This window comes from Varanus komodoensis, unplaced genomic scaffold (assembly GCF_004798865.1).
Source record: "Varanus komodoensis strain SLA01 unplaced genomic scaffold, ASM479886v1 scaffold80, whole genome shotgun sequence".
NCBI lineage: Eukaryota > Metazoa > Chordata > Lepidosauria > Squamata > Varanidae > Varanus > Varanus komodoensis.
The window spans coordinates 1,283,270-1,302,195 of NW_025336482.1; the positions used below are offsets into that span (position 1 = coordinate 1,283,270).

Here is an 18,926-nt window from a genome sequence, read left to right on the forward strand (position 1 = left end):
TGACCTTCAGGTGTGTCGCTCGGGGAAAACACCAAGTTGTAAAACTTGGGAATGTCAGCCGGCAGAAACACTTGAAGCTCACCAGTTTGTGGATTTGGAGGAATGGGCCTCAGACAACGCAGAGGGGGAGGGAGGGAGTGGGGAGGAAGTGCTATACATGAAGTTCTGGACAATATGTTGGCAAGATGGAGATTATGTACCTTGTGGGAGGTGCCCAAGAAACCCGAGTTTGTGGATAGCTACCCATGAGGGGAGGACAGGAGAGGGGCCACCAGGGACTTGAGCACTGGGGCAGCTGGGATACTTGAGCACTGGTGGATGGGAATGTATTTCTCTTCTGTGGGGTGAGATGGCTAAAAAATGAGTCAAGGTGAGGAATGAGGGAAGGCACACCTGGAAAAGGGGGGCTTTGAGCTTATGAAAACAGCTCCCCACCACTCTGCTCCCTTTTCTGCTTCTTGTCCCCCCTCCCGGTAAGAAAACAGAGTCTGGGAAGTTATTCTCTGTCCCGGAAGAAATGGCAGCAGTACCACTGAATGAAATGCTAGAAATTGTGCTTTATTTATTAGTTTACAGATCTATGGCAAGACCTCATCAATCATTTTACTCTTGGTCTGAACCCAAATATATGCAGGAGTGAACTCGTGAAAACATCTTCCCATCACTCTTCTCCGCTTCTTCTCCTTCTCCCGGTAAGAGAAGGAATAACCTTGGGAATTTTTCCTCTTATCTCTGAAGAAACCACCAGTATCATTGAAAGCAGTGTTGGGAAGTTAGTGCTTTTTAAATTAGTTTAGAGATCTGTGGCAGGACCCCAACCAAAGCAGGACTCTTGGTCTGAATCCGAATCATATGCCTGACTGAATTTCTTCTGCAGAGCTTTGCGCCCGAATTCCCTGCCAAAGAGAAAGACGGAGTCATAAATGGAGTGAAACATTTTGGGTCGGTTACTTCTGACACCCCCCAGGGCTTTGCAGCACAAATAAGCAGAGCAAAGGAGAGGAATCCGGAGCCCTTGGACCAAAGTCACTTATTAATATTCTGCCTATTCTCAGGGCTGGGACTAGTAATCCAGCCCCACTAAGGTCTTAAGAATATTTGTTATGATATCCTTAAATTGTATTTATACACTGCCTTTCTGCCCCTTGCAAAGAACCCAAGGTATTTTACAAAGGCGGTCTCCCCTCCCTTTTATCCACACAACAACCCAGTAGGTAGGAGAGGCTGAGAGTACCTGGGCAGCTTCGTAAGCCAGAACTAGAAGGGCTGGAGCAGTCTGGGAGAAATGCCTCTCTAAAGTTTAACAGCTGGTAGCTAAAACATAGCTAAAACAGGGTGGCATTTTTGGTACTACAGCCCTGCTCCTTTGCTTTTGGCCCACCCACCATGAAAATGCAGCCCAAGAGCTTCTCCAACAAGGAATGTGGCGCTCGGAGTGAAATTCCCACCCCACATTCCCATTTCGGCCCGATGCCTTGAGATGGGGACTGGCGGATGCTCACATCATCTGGAAGCTTTCCTTCCGCTCTCCTCCTTGGGCTGGTTGGTCATCATTGTGCTATGTGAGCAAGAGAGAGAGAGAGAGAAATTTAAAAAAGATACAAGAAACCAAACCCTTAGGTGCACCACCAAGACACAGCTGATGAGAGATTGAGGGATGCACGGCCAAAATTCTCTGAATGTACAAGCTTGGTCTTGGTTGATCCCCTTGTCTGCAACCTGCTTTTTCATTTTGTTGGACGGGGAACATTCAAAATTCTGGATACATTTATTTTCAGTATGGCACCGTTCTCTCTCCGAGTAATGCATACAAATACTACTGCTTTTAAAGCCTGCATTTTAAAAACCACACATTTTTTGCAGCATGTATTTTTTGAAGCATGGACTGAAAAAATGCAGCTTTCCTGAACACAAGTGTGACTTCGGGAATTTGTGTGCGCAACACACACCGCATCCTTCATGTTATGAGGGGTTTGTATTCTGAGTTGCAACTCTTACATTTCCCTACATGGCACTTCTAGCGTTTAACATAAGCAGAAAGGGAAAACAAAAGAAGTCCTCTGCCCCTAGCAGCATCCATATCCAAAAGCTGAAAGTGCTTTGAGGCAAACCAGCTATGAGTGGATCAATAGCGTTTGCCAAAACTTTTGAACAAAGGGAACATCCGCTTTGAATGTAGAAGCTTCAACACACTTGGGCCCCCCAGGGAGTCTGAACTACAAATCCCATCACAGTTATAAGCCCCAACAATGCTTTGGCTATTGGGTCGCACAGAAATCAATCCACTTCTAAAATTCCTTACCACAGGGAAAATAGGAACTGAACTCCAAAGACTGTGGAGGGAGCCGGCAGGGAAAGGGGGGCATGCCAATTGTGGGTGAGGCCCAAAACAAAAAGAGGGGAGCCAAGATACCCCAAGTGCTAACATATTGCAGCGTAAAGCCGGAACTGTCCATTCCTACACCTTATGAGAGCAGTTTTTTGCTTGTAGAAGAGGGGAGAAACTGCAGAAAAGTGTTGGTCTCAAAAGCGTTCCCAAAATGGAATTCATCCCTCGGGCTGAAGCTGCTCTGCATCCCTATTGAAACTGCATCCTGGACCACAGGCCTTGTTCAGAGCAGGGGCTGGAATAGATGACCTCTAGGAACCCTTCCAACTCTGCCTGCCTCTCCTTACCAGTTCAATGGGAAAGATCAAAGCAGCTGCTCCACGGTCAGACAGGTCTTCCTGAGTGGGCTCGGACGAGCGCATCAGGGATGCATTCCAGTTTCCTTCCTCCATCTCCGGATCTGTGAACAGCTCTCCTTCCGTATCCGTCTCCTCATAGTCACTGTTAATGTGACTCTCACAGGTCAGATAGCCAGGAGGGATGGCCGAGGGAAGGCTCAGAAAATTCAGCCCCTGTTCTGCCGAGGCATCCACCTGTGGAGAAAAGGTGGCAGAATTTAGTTGCAGAGGAGTAGTGGAGTTCATAAGCTAGGTTCCTTTGGCAGCTTTGGCAAGCCGGAGAGCGGAACTCTTTGTTTCTTCGGAATAAATGGCTCCCAAGAGGGAACTGTTATTTTTATTTATTTTCTGGTTGCATTTATAAATGCATGGGTCACCTGCTGACCCAAATGAGGCAGCCCAAGCAACATACGATTAAACCAGAGAACGATTTAGGGCATCGCTGTATGCCTGTTTGGAGAGAAATAAATCCAGCAGCTCTGAGAATTCTCCCTGCTGGAGTGGAGTTGTAGGAGTTATTTTGATCTTTTCATGTGCAGGATTGTACCTTTTAGCTTAAGGGTCCTGGGAAAGTAAAGTTAAAAAATCGAAAGCTCTATGAAACAAATTTAAGGCATGCTCTGCTCAGAGTGTTTGACCTAGGAAAGCGAGTGGGGTTTGGAGGCCCCCCGGGACGAGGTGCCCACCTTCTCTTCCGACATCCAGACGAGCTGGCCCTGCTCCGTCCAGATGATCTCCTTCAGGCTTTGGTACCAACTGTCGGAGCTGCCGGCCAGGCTGATGGTGGCCGTGAAGAGATGGCTGCAGTACTTGCGCATCTTGGTGGCCTGGGCGAAGAGGCGGCGGGAGCTCTTCTTGGACTCGGGCGCCAGCCACTTCCGCATCGCCTTGACGCCCTGGCGGCTCTCCGGCTCGCAGAAGATCACGATGGGAAAGTACTGGATGTACCTGAGACGCTCCACCGCCACGGGGGTGATGTCCAGCAGCGCATGCTTGTCCTGCCGAGAGAAGTGGGGCAGCAGATTGGGCAGCCTTCTCCAGTCTGGGCTGGACATCAGCATGGGCAACGATCGGGAATGCAAGGCTTAGAGTGCCCCTGCAGGATCCCAGGTCAGGAGCAAGCGAGCAGACTTTTGCTCCCTGCGCTTTGGGCAAGGGCTGGCTGGGGATGTTGGGAGCTGTAATCCGCCACAACAGGAAGACACCGGCTTGGCCTGGGCTGTCCCACTGGGTGGTTTCGTATGACTGCATGAAGGGGTACCTCCAAGTGAATCTAATGGGATTCCACACCAGATTCGGGGCAGGCCCAAATTCGGATGGGCGGCTGCCAAAATACTTGGGCAGTTTGTTTGCTTTGCAGGCCTTTTAAAGACAAAACAGTAAACTTTAAAATACGTGATTTCTAAAACTTTGTTTTAGGGGGCAGAGAAAGTGTAGGGAGGGCAGCCCCGCCAAGACACAAGCATACACAGAGGTTTTACCGGAAAGGTCCCAATTCTATCCTGTCCCTGTTCTCAGCACTGCCAAAGAAAAAAGAACCCACCTGTCTTGCAATTTCCCAAACTGTTTCAAGCTTGATCACTTTGGTCAATCCATCGTCTTTGAAGACACTCCCTGAAAAAAGAGGGGTGTGTGTAAGGTGTGCACAAATACAACCACAGACCCTAAAGTCTTAGCAATTGTCCCTGGACTTTTGAAGACAGCGCCTTGGTCTTGTTGTGGCTGTGTTTTCACTTGCTCCGTTCACTTCATTTTCTGCAAATCTTCCAGAGACCTTGCAATGGTGTATGTGGTTCTCTTTCCCACCCCATTTTTATTTTTTACTTATTTTATACTGTTAATTTTAATTTTATATTATTATGTTTGTATCTCAGTGTATTTTTTGTATTTTTGTATTTAGTGGTAATCTATTATGTTCTATTGTATTTCAATGTATTTTATTGTGTTGTAAGCCGCCCCGAGGCTTCAGCAAGGGGCGGCATAGAAATGTTATAATAACAACAACAACAATAATAATTTTGGCCTCACAACAGCCCTGCGAGGTAGGTTAGGATCAAGACAAAGAGTGAGTGACTGAACTGAGACCCTCCAGAAAGTGATTGGGCCTGCCCAGGTCTCCAATCCAGAGATGTGGGATCACTTTCAGCCCGAGGGCTGAATTACATTCAAAGTTGTGCTTGGGGGCACAGTGGCATATGGGGCTGAAAGCAGAAGGTGGTAGGATCATCGCCAGCATATTTTAGCATAAAACTCTTCATCCCAGTAACTCACCCTTGGGAGAGAAATTCCAGACTTTCAGGAAGGGGAGAAAACAACCCCAAAGCCAGGACACCACCCAAGAACTGGGGGTCAGGAGAAAGTGGTGAGGCCATAGAAAGGCATCTGGACCCCTAGAGAGACCTGGAGACCGACACTAGAACCCCAGGCCACTGGAGAGTCAGCACCTTAACCCTTAACTCTAGTACCAAAGGAGGACTCACCAGCCACTTCAAACTGATCCGGCATTTCAAAATTCAATTTGTGCATCGCAATATCAGCAATTGGTCCAAGAATCACCACAGGACGCTTGAATGTTGCTGCAGGGGGCAAAAGATAGTCTTGGAGGCCACTCTGGGATCGGCCCTGAGAACATTTTGCCCTTTCAAATGCAAAGTCAATGTTTCTAGTCCACGTGGAGGTTGGGCCAGTGCAGGGAGTAAAAACTGAAAGCCCCCATTATGCATTATCCTTCTCCCTAGGCCCTGCCATATACATAAGCTTCTAGTTCTTTCATATGGCAATGTAGAAGAAAGGACCACTAAAAAGTAGTTGTGACTTGCGGCATATGGGGTTACAAACCTACAGGGACTTGGAGAAGCTTTAATGGGGATTAGATAAATTGAGAGGGGGGAGGCTGCAAGTGGTTGCTCTCGTAATGGCAGGACAAAACCTCCTGCTTCAGTGGCAGTCTATCTGTGTCGGAAGCGCTGCTGCCTCAGCTTTCCGAAAGTGTTCAGAGATGCCTCTTTCGAAAACTAGCCTTCCAAACAAAGTCAATGTCGTGTTTTCCTGCTTTCAGCCTGCTCACATTTTAAAAAGTGCTTCATGTCTTTATGGCCTTCCATGGTCATGCACAGCTCCGAGAGCTTTCAGAGGGAGGTGGTGATCTAGATATCTTAAATAATAATCCATCCTGCATGCAAAACAACTGCCCTGCCCAGACCGAGTACAACTCCCAGCTTTGCAAAAGGGCTTCGCACCTTTCTTGAGCACAACTCGCTCATAGGGGGGGAAACGGCCTTGTTTGGTAAGGACAGACAGGTCCTCTCTGCTCTTCCAAAGGGTTTTCTTGGCCCCACGCAGGCCCCGAAACTTCCAGAACTCAGCCCGGTTCCCCGAGGAGGTGGAGGCCGCCTGCGAAGATTTGAGGGCCGATTCTTGGCTGGCAATTTGTTCTGCCCTGTGGATGCAACACAAGATCCGCATAAGTATAGAAGCATTATTATCCAATTGCCCTTACAAAATTTGCAGTGGAATAATAATTATTATTATTTTACACTTTAGTGCTGTCCAGCAGCCAAAAGGCTGTCTGAGCGGTTAACCAAATTAAAAGAAAACAGTAACAAAACACAACCTACAACTACAAAGAACAATACACCGATAATGCCACTAAAACAGCAATAGACTCACTACAGTGGCTGCAGTTAAGTTGTGGAAAAGGCGCAGCAGCAGGTAAAAATACCAACACGATGTTAAAACCGAAGTAAAAGTCTTTGCATTATTAAAATACCTGGTCAATAATAATTACCAGTATTAGAAACAGGTACATGAAATATTATTGCATTACATTTCTAGCTCCACCTTCTTTACTCAGGGCTGCTTGCAAGGTTTTCCTCAACATTTTGTCCTCACAACAACCCTGTAAGGTAGGTTAGCTTGAGAGTCCCTGAATGCAGTTCTGTCACTTGGTTGCTGCAGATGCTACAACAAGCTTTTAAAAATTATTATTATTATTATTATTATTATTATTATTATTATTATTATTATTACTACTATAACATTTCTATGCCGCCCCTTGCCGAAACCTCGGGGCGGCTTACAACATGATAAAATACATTGAAATACAATAGTACATAATAAATTACCATTAAATATAAAAATACAAAAAATACATTGATTTACAAATACAAAATTAAAATTATCAGTATAAAATAAAAATATAGGAGGAGAAAGAGAAGGAAGAAGAAGTTGCCCAGGCCAGATCATATGTTTTAACAATTGAAATGATGTTTAAATAAAAAGGTCTTTACCTGGCGCCGAAAAACCAGTAACGACAAAAGACTACTAGTAAACAAGAAATGTACTTGATTTTGCATGTAATCACTGCGGCGAGGATTGCATTTGCTCAACACTGGAAAAGTGAGGAAGCACCCACCGACGAGCTGATTCTAAAAAAGACCCTGGACTGTGCAGAAATGCATAGATTGACTTTATCATTGGAGGAGAAGGAAGATACTGACTTCTATCAAACTTGGGACTCTTTTTAGTATTGGCTAGAGAAATAGGACTTCGCATAGATTTAAATATGCTTTTAAAGTTTTCATAAATGGAAAAAGGAGGGTGTGGGGGCTGACCCAGTGGGCTCGATGTTTTTGATGATGGATGTTGTTTGTAGTTTTCTTTTTGTTTTTTAGGATTATAATTTTAAATAAACTTATTTTAAAAAAATCCACAAAAGGCTGAAGTCCAGTGCCTGGTATGACCGTCAAATACCTACCAAATTTCAGGTGTCTAGGTTTCATGGTTATGGCACAGCTGGATGGGAAGATGCCTGGGAAGAAGTTGGACTGGCGCTTGGGAGTTCCCTGTTGATCATGAAGCTCACAGGGGGCCTTTCGGCCAGTCCCTGCCTCTCAACCTAACCCACCTCACAGGGTTGTTGTGAGGATAAACCAGAAAGGGAGCAAAAGGGTTCTGTTAGCAGCCTCTAGCTCCTCTTTGGGGAAAAAGGGCAGGATTTAAGTGCAATAAATAAATACAATTTTATAATATAAAATACAACTTGGCTTTTTCAAACTAGATGCCCCACCAAGGTGCTGGATGATTGGTCCCACATTCTTCAGTCTTCTGGGCGCAGAGTCTGGTGCAAAGCCTTTCTGTGTTTTTGCCACATCCCAGGCACCCCCTTACCTGCTTTTGTTTGGGATGATCCCCTTGTCAGTTTCCTGGAAATCCTTCCCCATCCTCCAGGCCAGCCAGCAGCCCATCTTGCCTCGGTACATGGTGTCCACCACATGGAAGACCTCACCACGGGTGAAGCTCAACCCAGAAGGCGTTTCCTTCTCAAAATCAAAGTGGGTGCGGATGTAGAACGAGTCGGCCTTGGTGGACTTGACTATCTTCCTGTATGCTGTGGAGAACAGAGAGAGGGAGGCATTTGAGGATCACCTGTCGGAAGATCTTGAGCCTGGGGGCCATTCATGAGACTCACACCTCCTTCCTTATTTATTTATTTATTTGGAGTTTTTGTATGCTGTCCCATTCGCATGAGCTCGGGACGGCTTCCAACACAATAAATAAATAAGCATATAAATAATACATACTAAAATCCGGATTCACCCTGGCTGTAAAAATTAAAACCAATAAATAATATTAAGTTATTAAAATATTGTTTAAATAAAAAGGTCCTGGCCTGGCACGGAGAAACAAATAACGACGGCGCCAGGCGGAACTTCCTTCAGCCTACCTCCTCTGCTTCCTGGCCTTGGGAGAGATCATCCAGCCTCTCCAAAAGCTTAAATTACTGGAAAAAAGCACTTTAACCTATAGCAGTGCCCACCACAATTCTTGTCAGTTGCATTCTTCCAGTGCTTAGCCTTGCTGGCATTTGGCAAGGCACGTAAAGCATGGGTGTCGAGCCGCTTTCAGCCATGTGCCAGTTCAGAAAAGCTCGTGGGAGCATAAGCTCCTGCAAAACTGATGAAAAGTGTGTCCCTTTTAATAGGGATTGACACTCTATGGTTCTCCTAACCCCCAGTCATATTCTTCTACTGTTCAGCCTTGCTGGCATTCAGAGAGGTTTGCATGCATGGTCTTCCCAGATGTGTCCCAAGCATTTGTTTTGCCAGGTAATCTGGGCTGTGCTCTTTCTGATGACAGCAACAGATGTGGATGCAAAACGTCCAACGGGGAAGTTACTTACCATCCAGCTTGTTCTGGGTATGAAGTTCCACTTCTTCTCCTGGTCTCAGATCCATGAGGTATTGAACAGCCTCCTCCCGAGTCAGGTTAAGGAAGAGTCTCTCATTCACCTAATCAGAAGTGAGCAGAGGGAGAGAATAGCCAAGAGGCAGAGAGAGAGATGAACTTTTGCCAACTCAAACAAAAGGTATATTTCCCCATATTCTCTAGTATGAAAACATGCATTTCTCAGGGGATGTGTGTCATTCATGGAAAACCTGGGCATTTCTGCAAATGTTAAGTTGCAGAAATACATACAGAAACGTTCTCTCCAAATCTGTCAAGGAGCAGATGCTGGAAACAAAAGCTGCCTGACAATCCATAAAAAAGAGGGATGTGTGAATTTCACATTGTTTGTACATCCATCCAATTTTAGTTCTGCCCCTTCTGTTTCAGGAATTACACTTGGGGAAAGGGGGCCTATGAGAAAGCAAAGCATCCCATCATTCTTTATCTGCTGGCTTGGGCTGATGGGAGCGGGAAGTCCAAAGACATCCGAAGGTAACAGCAGGAGCAAAGTGAAGGTCTCTAAATTCCAGCTGGAGGAGTTTCCCAAGACATCTGGCTGTCCCCTCTTGGAAACTGGATGTTGGGTGAGGCCAACTTTTTGTCCGACGCAAAAGACTCAATCAACAGTTGTGTTCCTAGCTGCCCCATTTCTGTTCTGAGCCCTCCTGAACCCAGCACCCTCCTCCACCTCCGCTGACACAGGCTTACCTGTAAGATCTGGTCACCTTCCTGGATTCCTTGCATCTCAGCAGGACTGCCCTCCTGCACACTGGCGACAAATATACCCACCTCATTGCCACCAGTCAGACGGAGGCCGATGTTCCTGGCCTTGATGAAACGCACAATTTTAGGAAGAGGGCTGTAGTGCAAGAGCAGAAAATGAGGTTACATCAGAGTTGGGGAAAAAGTGCAGGAAGTGGGGTAGGAATGCCAGCGGAGCCACAGCAAGGAAAGTTCAATGGGAAAGTGGAGGGAGAGACTGTCTTTCATAATAAGAGACCTCAAAGGGGTCACCCCACGATGGTGGGCAGGCCTCCCCCCACATCAGAGAGTTAACCTATGGAACTCACCGCCACAAGGTGTTCGGATGGCCATTTGGGGGGCTTTAAATGCGGACCGTGCAAATTCATGGAGGAGGTGTGGTCCATCCACGGGGGCCCCATACTGCCTGCAGTACTGGGGCAGTGAACCCCAGCTGCTGGGGAACATGGGCTGCAGGGTGCCATGCCCCCTGCCCTGCTTGTGGGTGTCCTTGTGGCCACTTCACGGACAGAACAATGGGCCCCAGGGCCTGATCTAGCAACCGGGGGGCGGGGGGGTCACCTTAGGGCTGTGTAGCCACCTGCTGCTCTCTGCATGGTCTCACCTGCTGCGCCTCATACCTGTTTGCTGCTGCCATGGCCCTTACCTGTAATTATTGGTGATCTGGAAGGGGACAGCAGGCTGGCGATCACCGTGATCCCTGGGAGAGGTCTCATCATCTGGAAGGGAACATGGGGTGGGTGTTAGTGAAGCCACAAAATCAAAGCGAGTTATTTCCATAGCCTATGTCTTTTTTGTGTGTGCGGAAGAAAAATCTGGATGGCTTAAGGATGGCGAGGCGCACACAGTTTTCCATTCCACTGTGAAATGGTGGAGCTCTCTAGGAGACACACAAGAATTCAGAAAACACAGCGTGCAAAAGGCAGTAAAAATAGCATAAACACCATTTTAAAAGTCTCAGTACAGTGATTTGAAAGACTTGCTTAGCAGCTAAAAGTTTTGATTCAGTATAGACCCGAGATCTTCCCTGGGGGTCTTAACACCTAGCCCAGTGGAGTCCCTTATCCATTACAGCTTTTATTTTGAGCTTTATAGGAGCTATCCATGGTGCTCCATGGAATGATATGATGGGGTGGGGGGTTGAGCTCAGAACTGGAAGCTCCTTTAAAACTCATCATGAAAGCTGTATTGGATAGGAGACCCCATGGAAAGAGGAGTGTTTACCTATCACCTGAATGTCATATGATACCTCAGGAAAAGGAGAGTTTGGAACTCACCAAAGAATAAATCCATAGTCGGCTCTTCATCTTGCTCCGGTTCCCTGTGGGAATTTCTCCTAGTCCAGGGGGAGAAAGTGCAGTCCAGTTATAATGTGAGTAGGGGAAGACAATATTCTGCCATGCCTTTGATTTTTTAGAACCCTGGTCACCCTTTCCCTTTCAAAATGTTATTCTTTCTTCTAGGCTGCTTTGGAGCCCCCAAATTGGTGGCCAGCTATCAGAGCAACAGAATTCCACAAGGAAAGGCAACGCTTCTCCCCCAAAATAATCAAATTGGAAGGCAGGAAAACCCACAATCAAGGAGGGTGAGGATAAAAGAAAGTCATGAAAGACTAAAGGAAACCCTTCAAAAATCCAATCCTGGGTCATTCCCTGCAATTCTTGGAGAGTTTTAATAAGGGTGTGGTCTGCCCTTGGTGCATAGAAGCCTCCAAACTTGGAGGGCATTTGGTCCTGGGGGTTGTACCCTAAAACACTGTAGACGCTACAATTCTGTTGAAGCTGACCACCCTTTCCACACTTGCAGAAGGCTCCAGGTTGGGGAAGCCTCTGCAAAATGAAAATCACAGCCAGAAAAAGACAACACGGCCTGCAGACAAAGGCACAAGATTCACTTACGAAAGAGAACTCCTTGGTGAGCATTCAGGGGGATAGGAACTGACCACAGCTCGTGGCAGCACCGGCAAGGTGACTGACCCAAGATCAGAAATATCTAATCGGGGGGAAAACAACAGAACAGGAGTGTCAGTTTGGATTGTCCTAAGGGCACTTTAAAGCAAGCAAGCAAGCAAGCAAGCAACATGCAATTCAATTACACCTTTTTGTTGAGGGATGGAGAGTTTATGGTGTGTGTCCAGTTTGCACAGGTATAACCGTTCAGTCTCATTATGGTATTTCTGCACAAAAATTTTGCTATAAGGTATATTTAAGCTTGCATTTCCTAAATGTGTTTTCTAGATGCATTTGTAAAAGTCACTCTTGCGGGGTGTAGGGTGGGAGATGCCGCCAAGCAAGAATTTTCCCCTCCAAATTCCCCATGGCTCAAGTCTGCCCTTGCAAAGCAAGGTCGGATAAACAAAGGTTGACCTGTGTGGACAAGCTGGAAGGAAGGAAGGAAGGAAGGAAGGAAGGAAGGAAGGAAGGAAGGAAGGAAATCAGAAAGCTCTTATGAAGTCACGCAAATTCTGCAGTCTTTCAGACCTTTTTTTTAAACTTCACACAATTTGATGTAGAATTTAAAAAAAACAAAACAAAACACTGACCATACATGCCCACAAGCAGTGCTTCAGTAGTTAGGTGGCACAAAATAAATCAATAAATCTTTAGGCATACATTGGGGGAATTTGCAGAGTCTTGTGAATTTGCACATAAACATCTTTGTGCAAAATCCAATTCCGTCAATATGTGGACGGGTGACTGAAAGGTACCTGAAAAACTGCAAAATCTAGACAGAACAGATTGGATGATGTCGGTCCATTCCCAGAAGGAAGCCAGCCTGGTTCTCCATGTGAAGGTGCAGCACAAAATATCAGCAAATGTCAGAGATGCTGTGCAAAGGATCACCAGGTACGCAGGCTGTGGGGTGCTACCTGCCCATTGTGGTGCTGGAGGAGACTCCTGCGAGTCCCTTGGACTGCAAGGAGATCAAACCGGTCAGTGCTAGAGGAGAGCAACCCTGACTGCTCTTTAGAAGGCCACATCCTGAAGATGAAGCTCGAATACTTTGGCCACCTAATGAGAAGGAAGGACTCCCTGGAGAAGAGCCTAAGGCTGGGAACAATAGATGGCAAAAGAAGAAGGGGACGGCAGAGGATGAGGTGGCTGGATGGGGTCACTGAAGCAATGGGTGTGAGCTTGAGTGGACTCCGGGGATGGTGGAGGACAGGAGGGCCTGGAGGAGTGTTGTCCATGGGGTTGCGATGGGTCGGACACGACTTCGTGACTAACAACCACCACCACCACCTGCTCATTTTGAAAAGAATGCACTGCATTTCCCGCACTCTTCACAGCAGTGGAGTTTTGGGACGCTGAGGCAGTGCCACCTGAATGTGCCTCACCTGCCCTAGAGTCTTCCCAGGTCCTCTCCTGACAAGGTTTAGGTACCTCTGCAGTGTCTGCATGATGACAAACCATTGCGGTTCCTTCCACTCACCATCCAGTGGAGAACTGTCGCTTTCGCTGTCTTGAACATCAGGGATGTTGAGCAGCAGCTGGTTCTTATTGTGCAAGACATGCAAGGTGAGTCTGCCCTCCGATTGCTCGATCAGACGGCTGGTTTCCTCCAGAGACATGTTCGCAATGGGCACATCATTGATCTACAACAGAGAAACAGAGCGAGTCAGAAGGGGTCTTCCGGGCCATCTAGTCTGACCTCCGGCACCAGCCGGCTCCGCTCACGACATGCCCACCATGTGCAGAAAGGAACTCTCACACCAGTTCGCCCATTTATACCTCGGCGATGTCACATCCACCCCAATTCCCCATTAGACTTTCCAGAGTGGCTCCCTCCAGAAGCTTCACACTAGAGTTCCGTCTTCCCATGCTCTAGGCAAGCCAGCTGGGGCTGATGGGAACGGTAGGTCAAAACACCGAAAAGGTGCCACTCGGTGAAAGATCTTTGACCTTTCCTTTCCCCATTCTGTTTCTTGTTGATTTTGTCTTCTCCCGCAGCCAAAGGAAGCTGAAAATATTTGCTTTCCTTCTCTTCAGCCATGCAATTTCTAATTAATATCCTAAAAAAAACCGGAAGGAGCTAGCAAATTACACAAATGTGGGGGTATATATTTCAAATGTTTTCTGGCCTTCTTTCCCCTTGCATTTTAAGAATGGCTTTTGGCAACATTTACAATGTTTATCTGTATTTTAAATTGGAGTTTTGCAGTGCTAGTGTTAAAGGGCTTCGATGCAAAACTAAATATTGGCAAAGAATTGGAATGCATCATTCATGGTATTGAAATGCACCTAGGAAAGGATGGATTTTTTTCTTCTTTAATGGCTGGGCAAAGATAGGGTCTTATAGTCCTTTTTTTCTTTCTCCATTTTCTTTCAGTCAGGAAAATATGCACATTTTCAGCAAAGAAACATGCATTTTTAAAAGTGCCCATTCTCTGCACCCAAAAGTGTACATTCCCTCCCATAAGTCACAGTGTACAAATATGGATTTCCCTATATTTTATTTATTTGTTTAAAATGTGTCTCTTGCCTGGTAGTCTCAGGATGGTTTTACAGTAAAAACAAAATAAAGCACAGCATTATTTCTATAGCAATGTAAACCTTAAAATATTGGCAAAATCAAAAGGTTTTAGCCTGGCGACAAAAAGAATAATGTGTTGGCTCCAGGCATGCCTTTCTGGGGAGCATCTTCCAGAAGGAGGTGATGGCGGCCTTACCTGGGTTTCCACCCTCCTGATCTCCTTTGAGGGCAGCTCTGGAGGACCTCCAACCCCGATCTTAGGGGGCTGCCAGGCACCCAGGAAAGGAGATGCTCCTCCAGATATCCAGGTCCTAAGCCTGGATAGCTGACGGATATGTGCAATTGTGCATTTTAGAAATGTGCGCAAGTCCATGCTTGCAAAGGTGAGCACACCTGCAGGAATTGGCATAAAGCTCCTTAGAAGGGCACAGCTGCAGACACTTGGGGTCATGAATGGTACCATGCCTGAACATTAACAACACTTCTTCCGCTACTGCACACCGGCGATTCTGGTGGAAGGTCTGCTTTTCTTTCTCTCTTACTGTTTTTGCAGGACTTCTGCAAGAGACATGTGGGTCGCCCAGCCTAAAGACACCAAAACACTCCCTCCATCGCTTCTGCCCCACAGCATACCTTCAGTACAACGTCTCCCTCCCTCAAAGACGCATCTTTGGCTGCGAGTCCCGTCTCCGTGATATGTTTGATGAAGATCAGGCTCCCGAGTCTTAAACCGTATTCTGCGTCGGTCAATTGATTCCAGGCAGGGGGGTGGGGTGGGGTGGGGGGAGAGAAAGCAGTGAGTCCAACATGTCAGCAGGTACTTTGCTTGAGGTTATTATTATTATTATTTTATTATTATTATAACATTTCTATGCCGCCCCTTGCCGAAACCTCGGGGCGGCTTACAACATGATAAAATACATTGAAATACAATAGTACATAATAAATTACCATTAAATATAACAATACAAAAAATACATTGATTTACAAATACAAAATTAAAATTATCAGTATAAAAAGTATCAGTATAAAAAGGTTCAACATGAAAGCTTTTGCAAGGGGACAAGAAATTGTAAGCTAAGCTCTGGAGAACAGTGATGTGTCCCGCACAACCCAGAGGCCTGCTCTTCAGCCCTTCATATCCCAAGCAAGAACTCTTGGCTTGACTAACTCCATCCTGCCCAATGCTTTGGGGCCAGTGCAAGAAAGGCCCTGCGCGGCCAAGTGGGTGTTGGACGGGGTGCAGAACCTCTGCCAGCCCGAGGCGCAAAGTCTGTTTCTCAGGGGCTACCTCCCCGTGGTGGGCAGAGCTGAGGGCAAAAGGGTAGGGGCTAAAATACCCAAATTGCAGGTCTATTGTTGTTGAAAGCTCTCACTGTGGTAGAGCAGGGGCAGAGGGGCAGGGGGACTGCCAATGTTTGGGAAGACACCCAAAATGGGAGAGGGCTGAGAAGGGGACGAGGGCGAGGCTGTCACTTGGTCAGCCCCAGAGGACTAAAGGACATATTTCTTCCTTGGCCACCTAATGTTTGGAATCCGTTAAGTGCGCTATTCCTCTGAAGCAATGCGATGGCACTGCAGACGGCTTGCACAGTGGCCGATTTCTGGGGAGGCCTTTGCCAGATTTGTGGAGGGGGAGCTCAGGCTGGAGAAAGGGGGCACAGGAAGGGAAGGAATCTGCCCCAAGAAGGGCAAGGAAGATTCAGCTCTACCTTGGTTCTCCATGTTCTTCCTCAGGACCGAGCAGATCGGCTTCGAGGGGACGTGCTGCTGCGGCAGCCTCTTGAACCCGGACATCAGCGTCAGCCCACTGGCGCTCGCCCCCTGGCTGGAGCAGCTGCTAACACTTTCGCGGGGCCGGCTACGTCTCCTGTTCCTTGTGGGAGGCCTGCGGTGGACGTCTGCCTCCCCGCGGACACGGCCTGAGCTCCTTTCACTGGATGAATCCCCCTCATAACCCCGGTTGTGATTCCGTGTACTCCGGCTGCGGCGGCGGCCACTGGCTCTGCGTGGCGACTCACGCGCCGCAGGGGCACGGAAATTGTCCTCCAACTCATCCTCACGGCTTTCCACCGAGCTCTGACCAGGGCGAGGCGGGTTTCTGGCAATTCCAAATTTGGTGATTGGAAGCTGCACTTTCCGAGGTCTTTTTATTGTCTGTGGGGAGGGAAAAGCAGCGCATCAAAAAATCTAGAAGAAGATGCATGCCCAAAGTCCCTGTTCAATACCCTCACCGCTAGGCCACACTGCCCCCACTGTTGATCTGGAGAGATAAGCGAGGGGGATGAAACATGAACTGCTGAAATGTACTGATAGGCCTGCTCTGATCAGTTTGGTGGTTCAGGGAGGCAGCCTGACCTATATCCCCCCAAAAGAGAAGTTGGAATATTTGGGTACATTTCAGGACACCAGCCTAACGCCTTGCCTGCTGTTGAGGGGGAGAGATGCTTGAGGAAAGGGACAGCGTTTCTTTTAATGGGTCCCCTTTGTAAAAATATGTATTTCTGATTAATAGAAGCATGTGCTTGAAGGGGAAAGTTAGCTGGTTTTGAGGTGTTACTTGGCTGGCAGAACCTCTGCGCCATTTTTGGAAAGGGCTGGCTTCTTCCAAGGGTTTGTGAAGAAGCAAAAGAGTAGCACTGGGGGATGGGGAGCCTGCTCACCCCCAAAAAAGCACCCCTTCCCTTTGTCTGCACTCACAATATTAACTTGATTTCCACAGGTTCTCAGGGTCTGAATAGCAAACGAGGAGGACACATTTTCCATGGAATGGCCATTGACCATAACAATCTTGTCACGCACACTGCATGAAGGTAAAAAGGAAAGGGGGAATCAGGGATTGAACTTGGGGCCACTTGCAAACACTGCAGCAACATGACAGCATTCTTCTCTAAAACTCAGCTAAGGTTCTAGCCCTCATGGTTCTGAACAACAGCCCCGTTTAAATAGGAATATCAGAACTGGCCTTAAAGAGAGAGGGAGGTCCTTGATCCATCTAGCTCACTTTGGCCTTACCTGCAGTGGGATATGAAACTGTAGGGCCACCACAGTTAAGATCCTGGTCCTCATGAGGAAGAAGCCAGCTGAAATAAGCCTCACCCCCAAAATTATTATTTTTATTATGAGGCTATCCTTCACCTAACTTGCTACGACATCTCAGAATGTTTGTGCTGCAACCATCTAGGTCTTCCTGTCATGGAGATGGCCCCATACAGCTGGGTTTCTCAATGTCACTTACTGGAGGCGGCCATCCGCGGGACCACCTGACACCACATCGGAAATAAAAATTGAAGTGTCTTCATCAACAGCATTAGGGCGATCTCGGCCTCCTGAAATGGCAATGCCGAACCCCTTACGGGGATCCTGTGAAAAGAGGAACATGCTCATGTTTTCTGCTAATATTTGTCATCATTCATAAAACATAACAGAGAACATTGGAGAGACAAACGAATTCCAGTAACTCTGCAAAGAGACAGTGCAGTGTAGTGGTTAGAGCATGGGACTGGGACTCAGAGGATCCGGGTTCAAGTTCCCACTTGGCCATGGAGCCCACTGGGTGGCTTTGGGCCAGTCGCAGACGCTCAGCCCAACCTACCTCACAGCGTTGTTGTTGTGGGGAGAAGTTGGAGGAGGAGAATGATGTAAGCTGCCTTGAGCCCTTTGCAGGAAAAGGCAGGATATACATTGAAAGACAGATAGAATAGATAGACAAACGAAAGCAATAATTCCATCAATAAGCAAGTCTAAAGGAAATTGTTTTGAGCACCCTGATAAAGAATGTTGTTCATCGTGAATTCACACACTGGAAATCTAAATGCCACTTACGCGATTCAGAGTGACTGTGTACTGCTCCCAAATTTCTATTTCCTCCATGTCTGGAACCTAAAAGGGAAGGAAAAATTGTGGAATGGCCTCAGATCTTTGCACACACAAGCATACACATCGTGTTCACACAAAGTGGGCAGCCCCCCCCCCCCCCACAAATGAGCTCAGTATGGCCCGCCTTCGCCTTGGTTTCCCATCACCCTAAGCCCCCTCCCTCAAGTGCCCCATCACCTTTTTGCGGAAATAGCGTCGTCGGCGAGGCACCTTAGCCATAGCAGCTTCCATGTTGGGCATAGGGGGAGCTCTCCGTGGTGCTGAACAGCAGCACCCAAAGAGGCTTGTCAGCAGGGAACACCACAGAAAGCGTTCCTGAAAGGTGCCAGAGAAAAGCTGCGATGGACAAGGCACTTCACAGACTCCTTGCCACCCGTTTCCCCCACGCTTGTGGTCCGCTTCACTGTCCCCAAACGGCGGGGTGGTTCAAACGTGTTTTCTTTGTTAGCCAAAACAGTTATTAGTGGTTTGGAATAAACCTTGTTTGTGGCTGCCCTCACAGTGTCCAGAGAAGGAGCAAAGCATTGTTCCTTACCCAGCTGTCCAAGAGGTTTGTCTGTCTTTAGACAGCACTTTGATGGAAACAACTCACCCGTGGGACGAGCTGAACTTCTGGGCAGAGTTTGCTAAGCACACGGTTCCCTTGCCAGCCCCAGGCCTCCTATGGAGAGGCAGGGCAAGAGGTGAAACGTTTAGTTTTTTCTTAAAATAAAAATCCAGCTCTGGAGCTTGTACACTAGAGGGTTCAGTCCATCTTGGAGAGGGCTGAATTGAGCACCCCTCAAGCCGGTTACCTAGGGATGCTGTTTAATAGTAACATCAATTTTATACCATGGGTTTTTTTTTCCCCTTTTTTC

At 47.3% G+C, this 18,926-nt stretch overlaps 1 protein-coding gene across 1 annotated transcript; it reads right to left on the minus strand.

Moving 5' to 3' along the window:
• Positions 1-793: 793 nt before the first annotated feature.
• On the minus strand, positions 794-18,063 carry TJP3 (tight junction protein 3). Its single transcript, XM_044455902.1, has 19 exons — positions 18,016-18,063; positions 17,429-17,553; positions 16,891-16,993; positions 15,903-16,347; positions 14,824-14,927; positions 13,150-13,312; positions 11,616-11,709; positions 10,995-11,053; positions 10,364-10,436; positions 9,664-9,814; positions 8,909-9,017; positions 7,897-8,116; positions 5,967-6,166; positions 5,208-5,303; positions 4,271-4,341; positions 3,414-3,725; positions 2,677-2,922; positions 1,503-1,558; positions 794-896 (listed from the first exon to the last, which is right to left on the minus strand). Exons 1-19 carry the CDS (start codon positions 18,061-18,063, stop codon positions 794-796), a joined length of 2,778 nt encoding a protein of 925 aa, XP_044311837.1.
• Positions 18,064-18,926: the final 863 nt, after the last annotated feature.

Bases quoted from the DNA above. Each gene is read 5' to 3' on its own strand.
- TJP3 (XM_044455902.1), bottom strand. From the start codon at position 18,063: ATGGAGGAAATAGAAATTTGGGAGCAGTACACAGTCACTCTGAATCGC. The intron at 3,726-4,270 runs GTGGGTTCTTTT...TTCTCTCGGCAG, and splicing joins TTTGGGAAATTGCAAGACAG to GACAAGCATGCGCTGCTGGA. The intron at 1,559-2,676 runs GTAAGGAGAGGC...TTGCTCACATAG, and splicing joins TGATCTTTCCCATTGAACTG to CACAATGATGACCAACCAGC.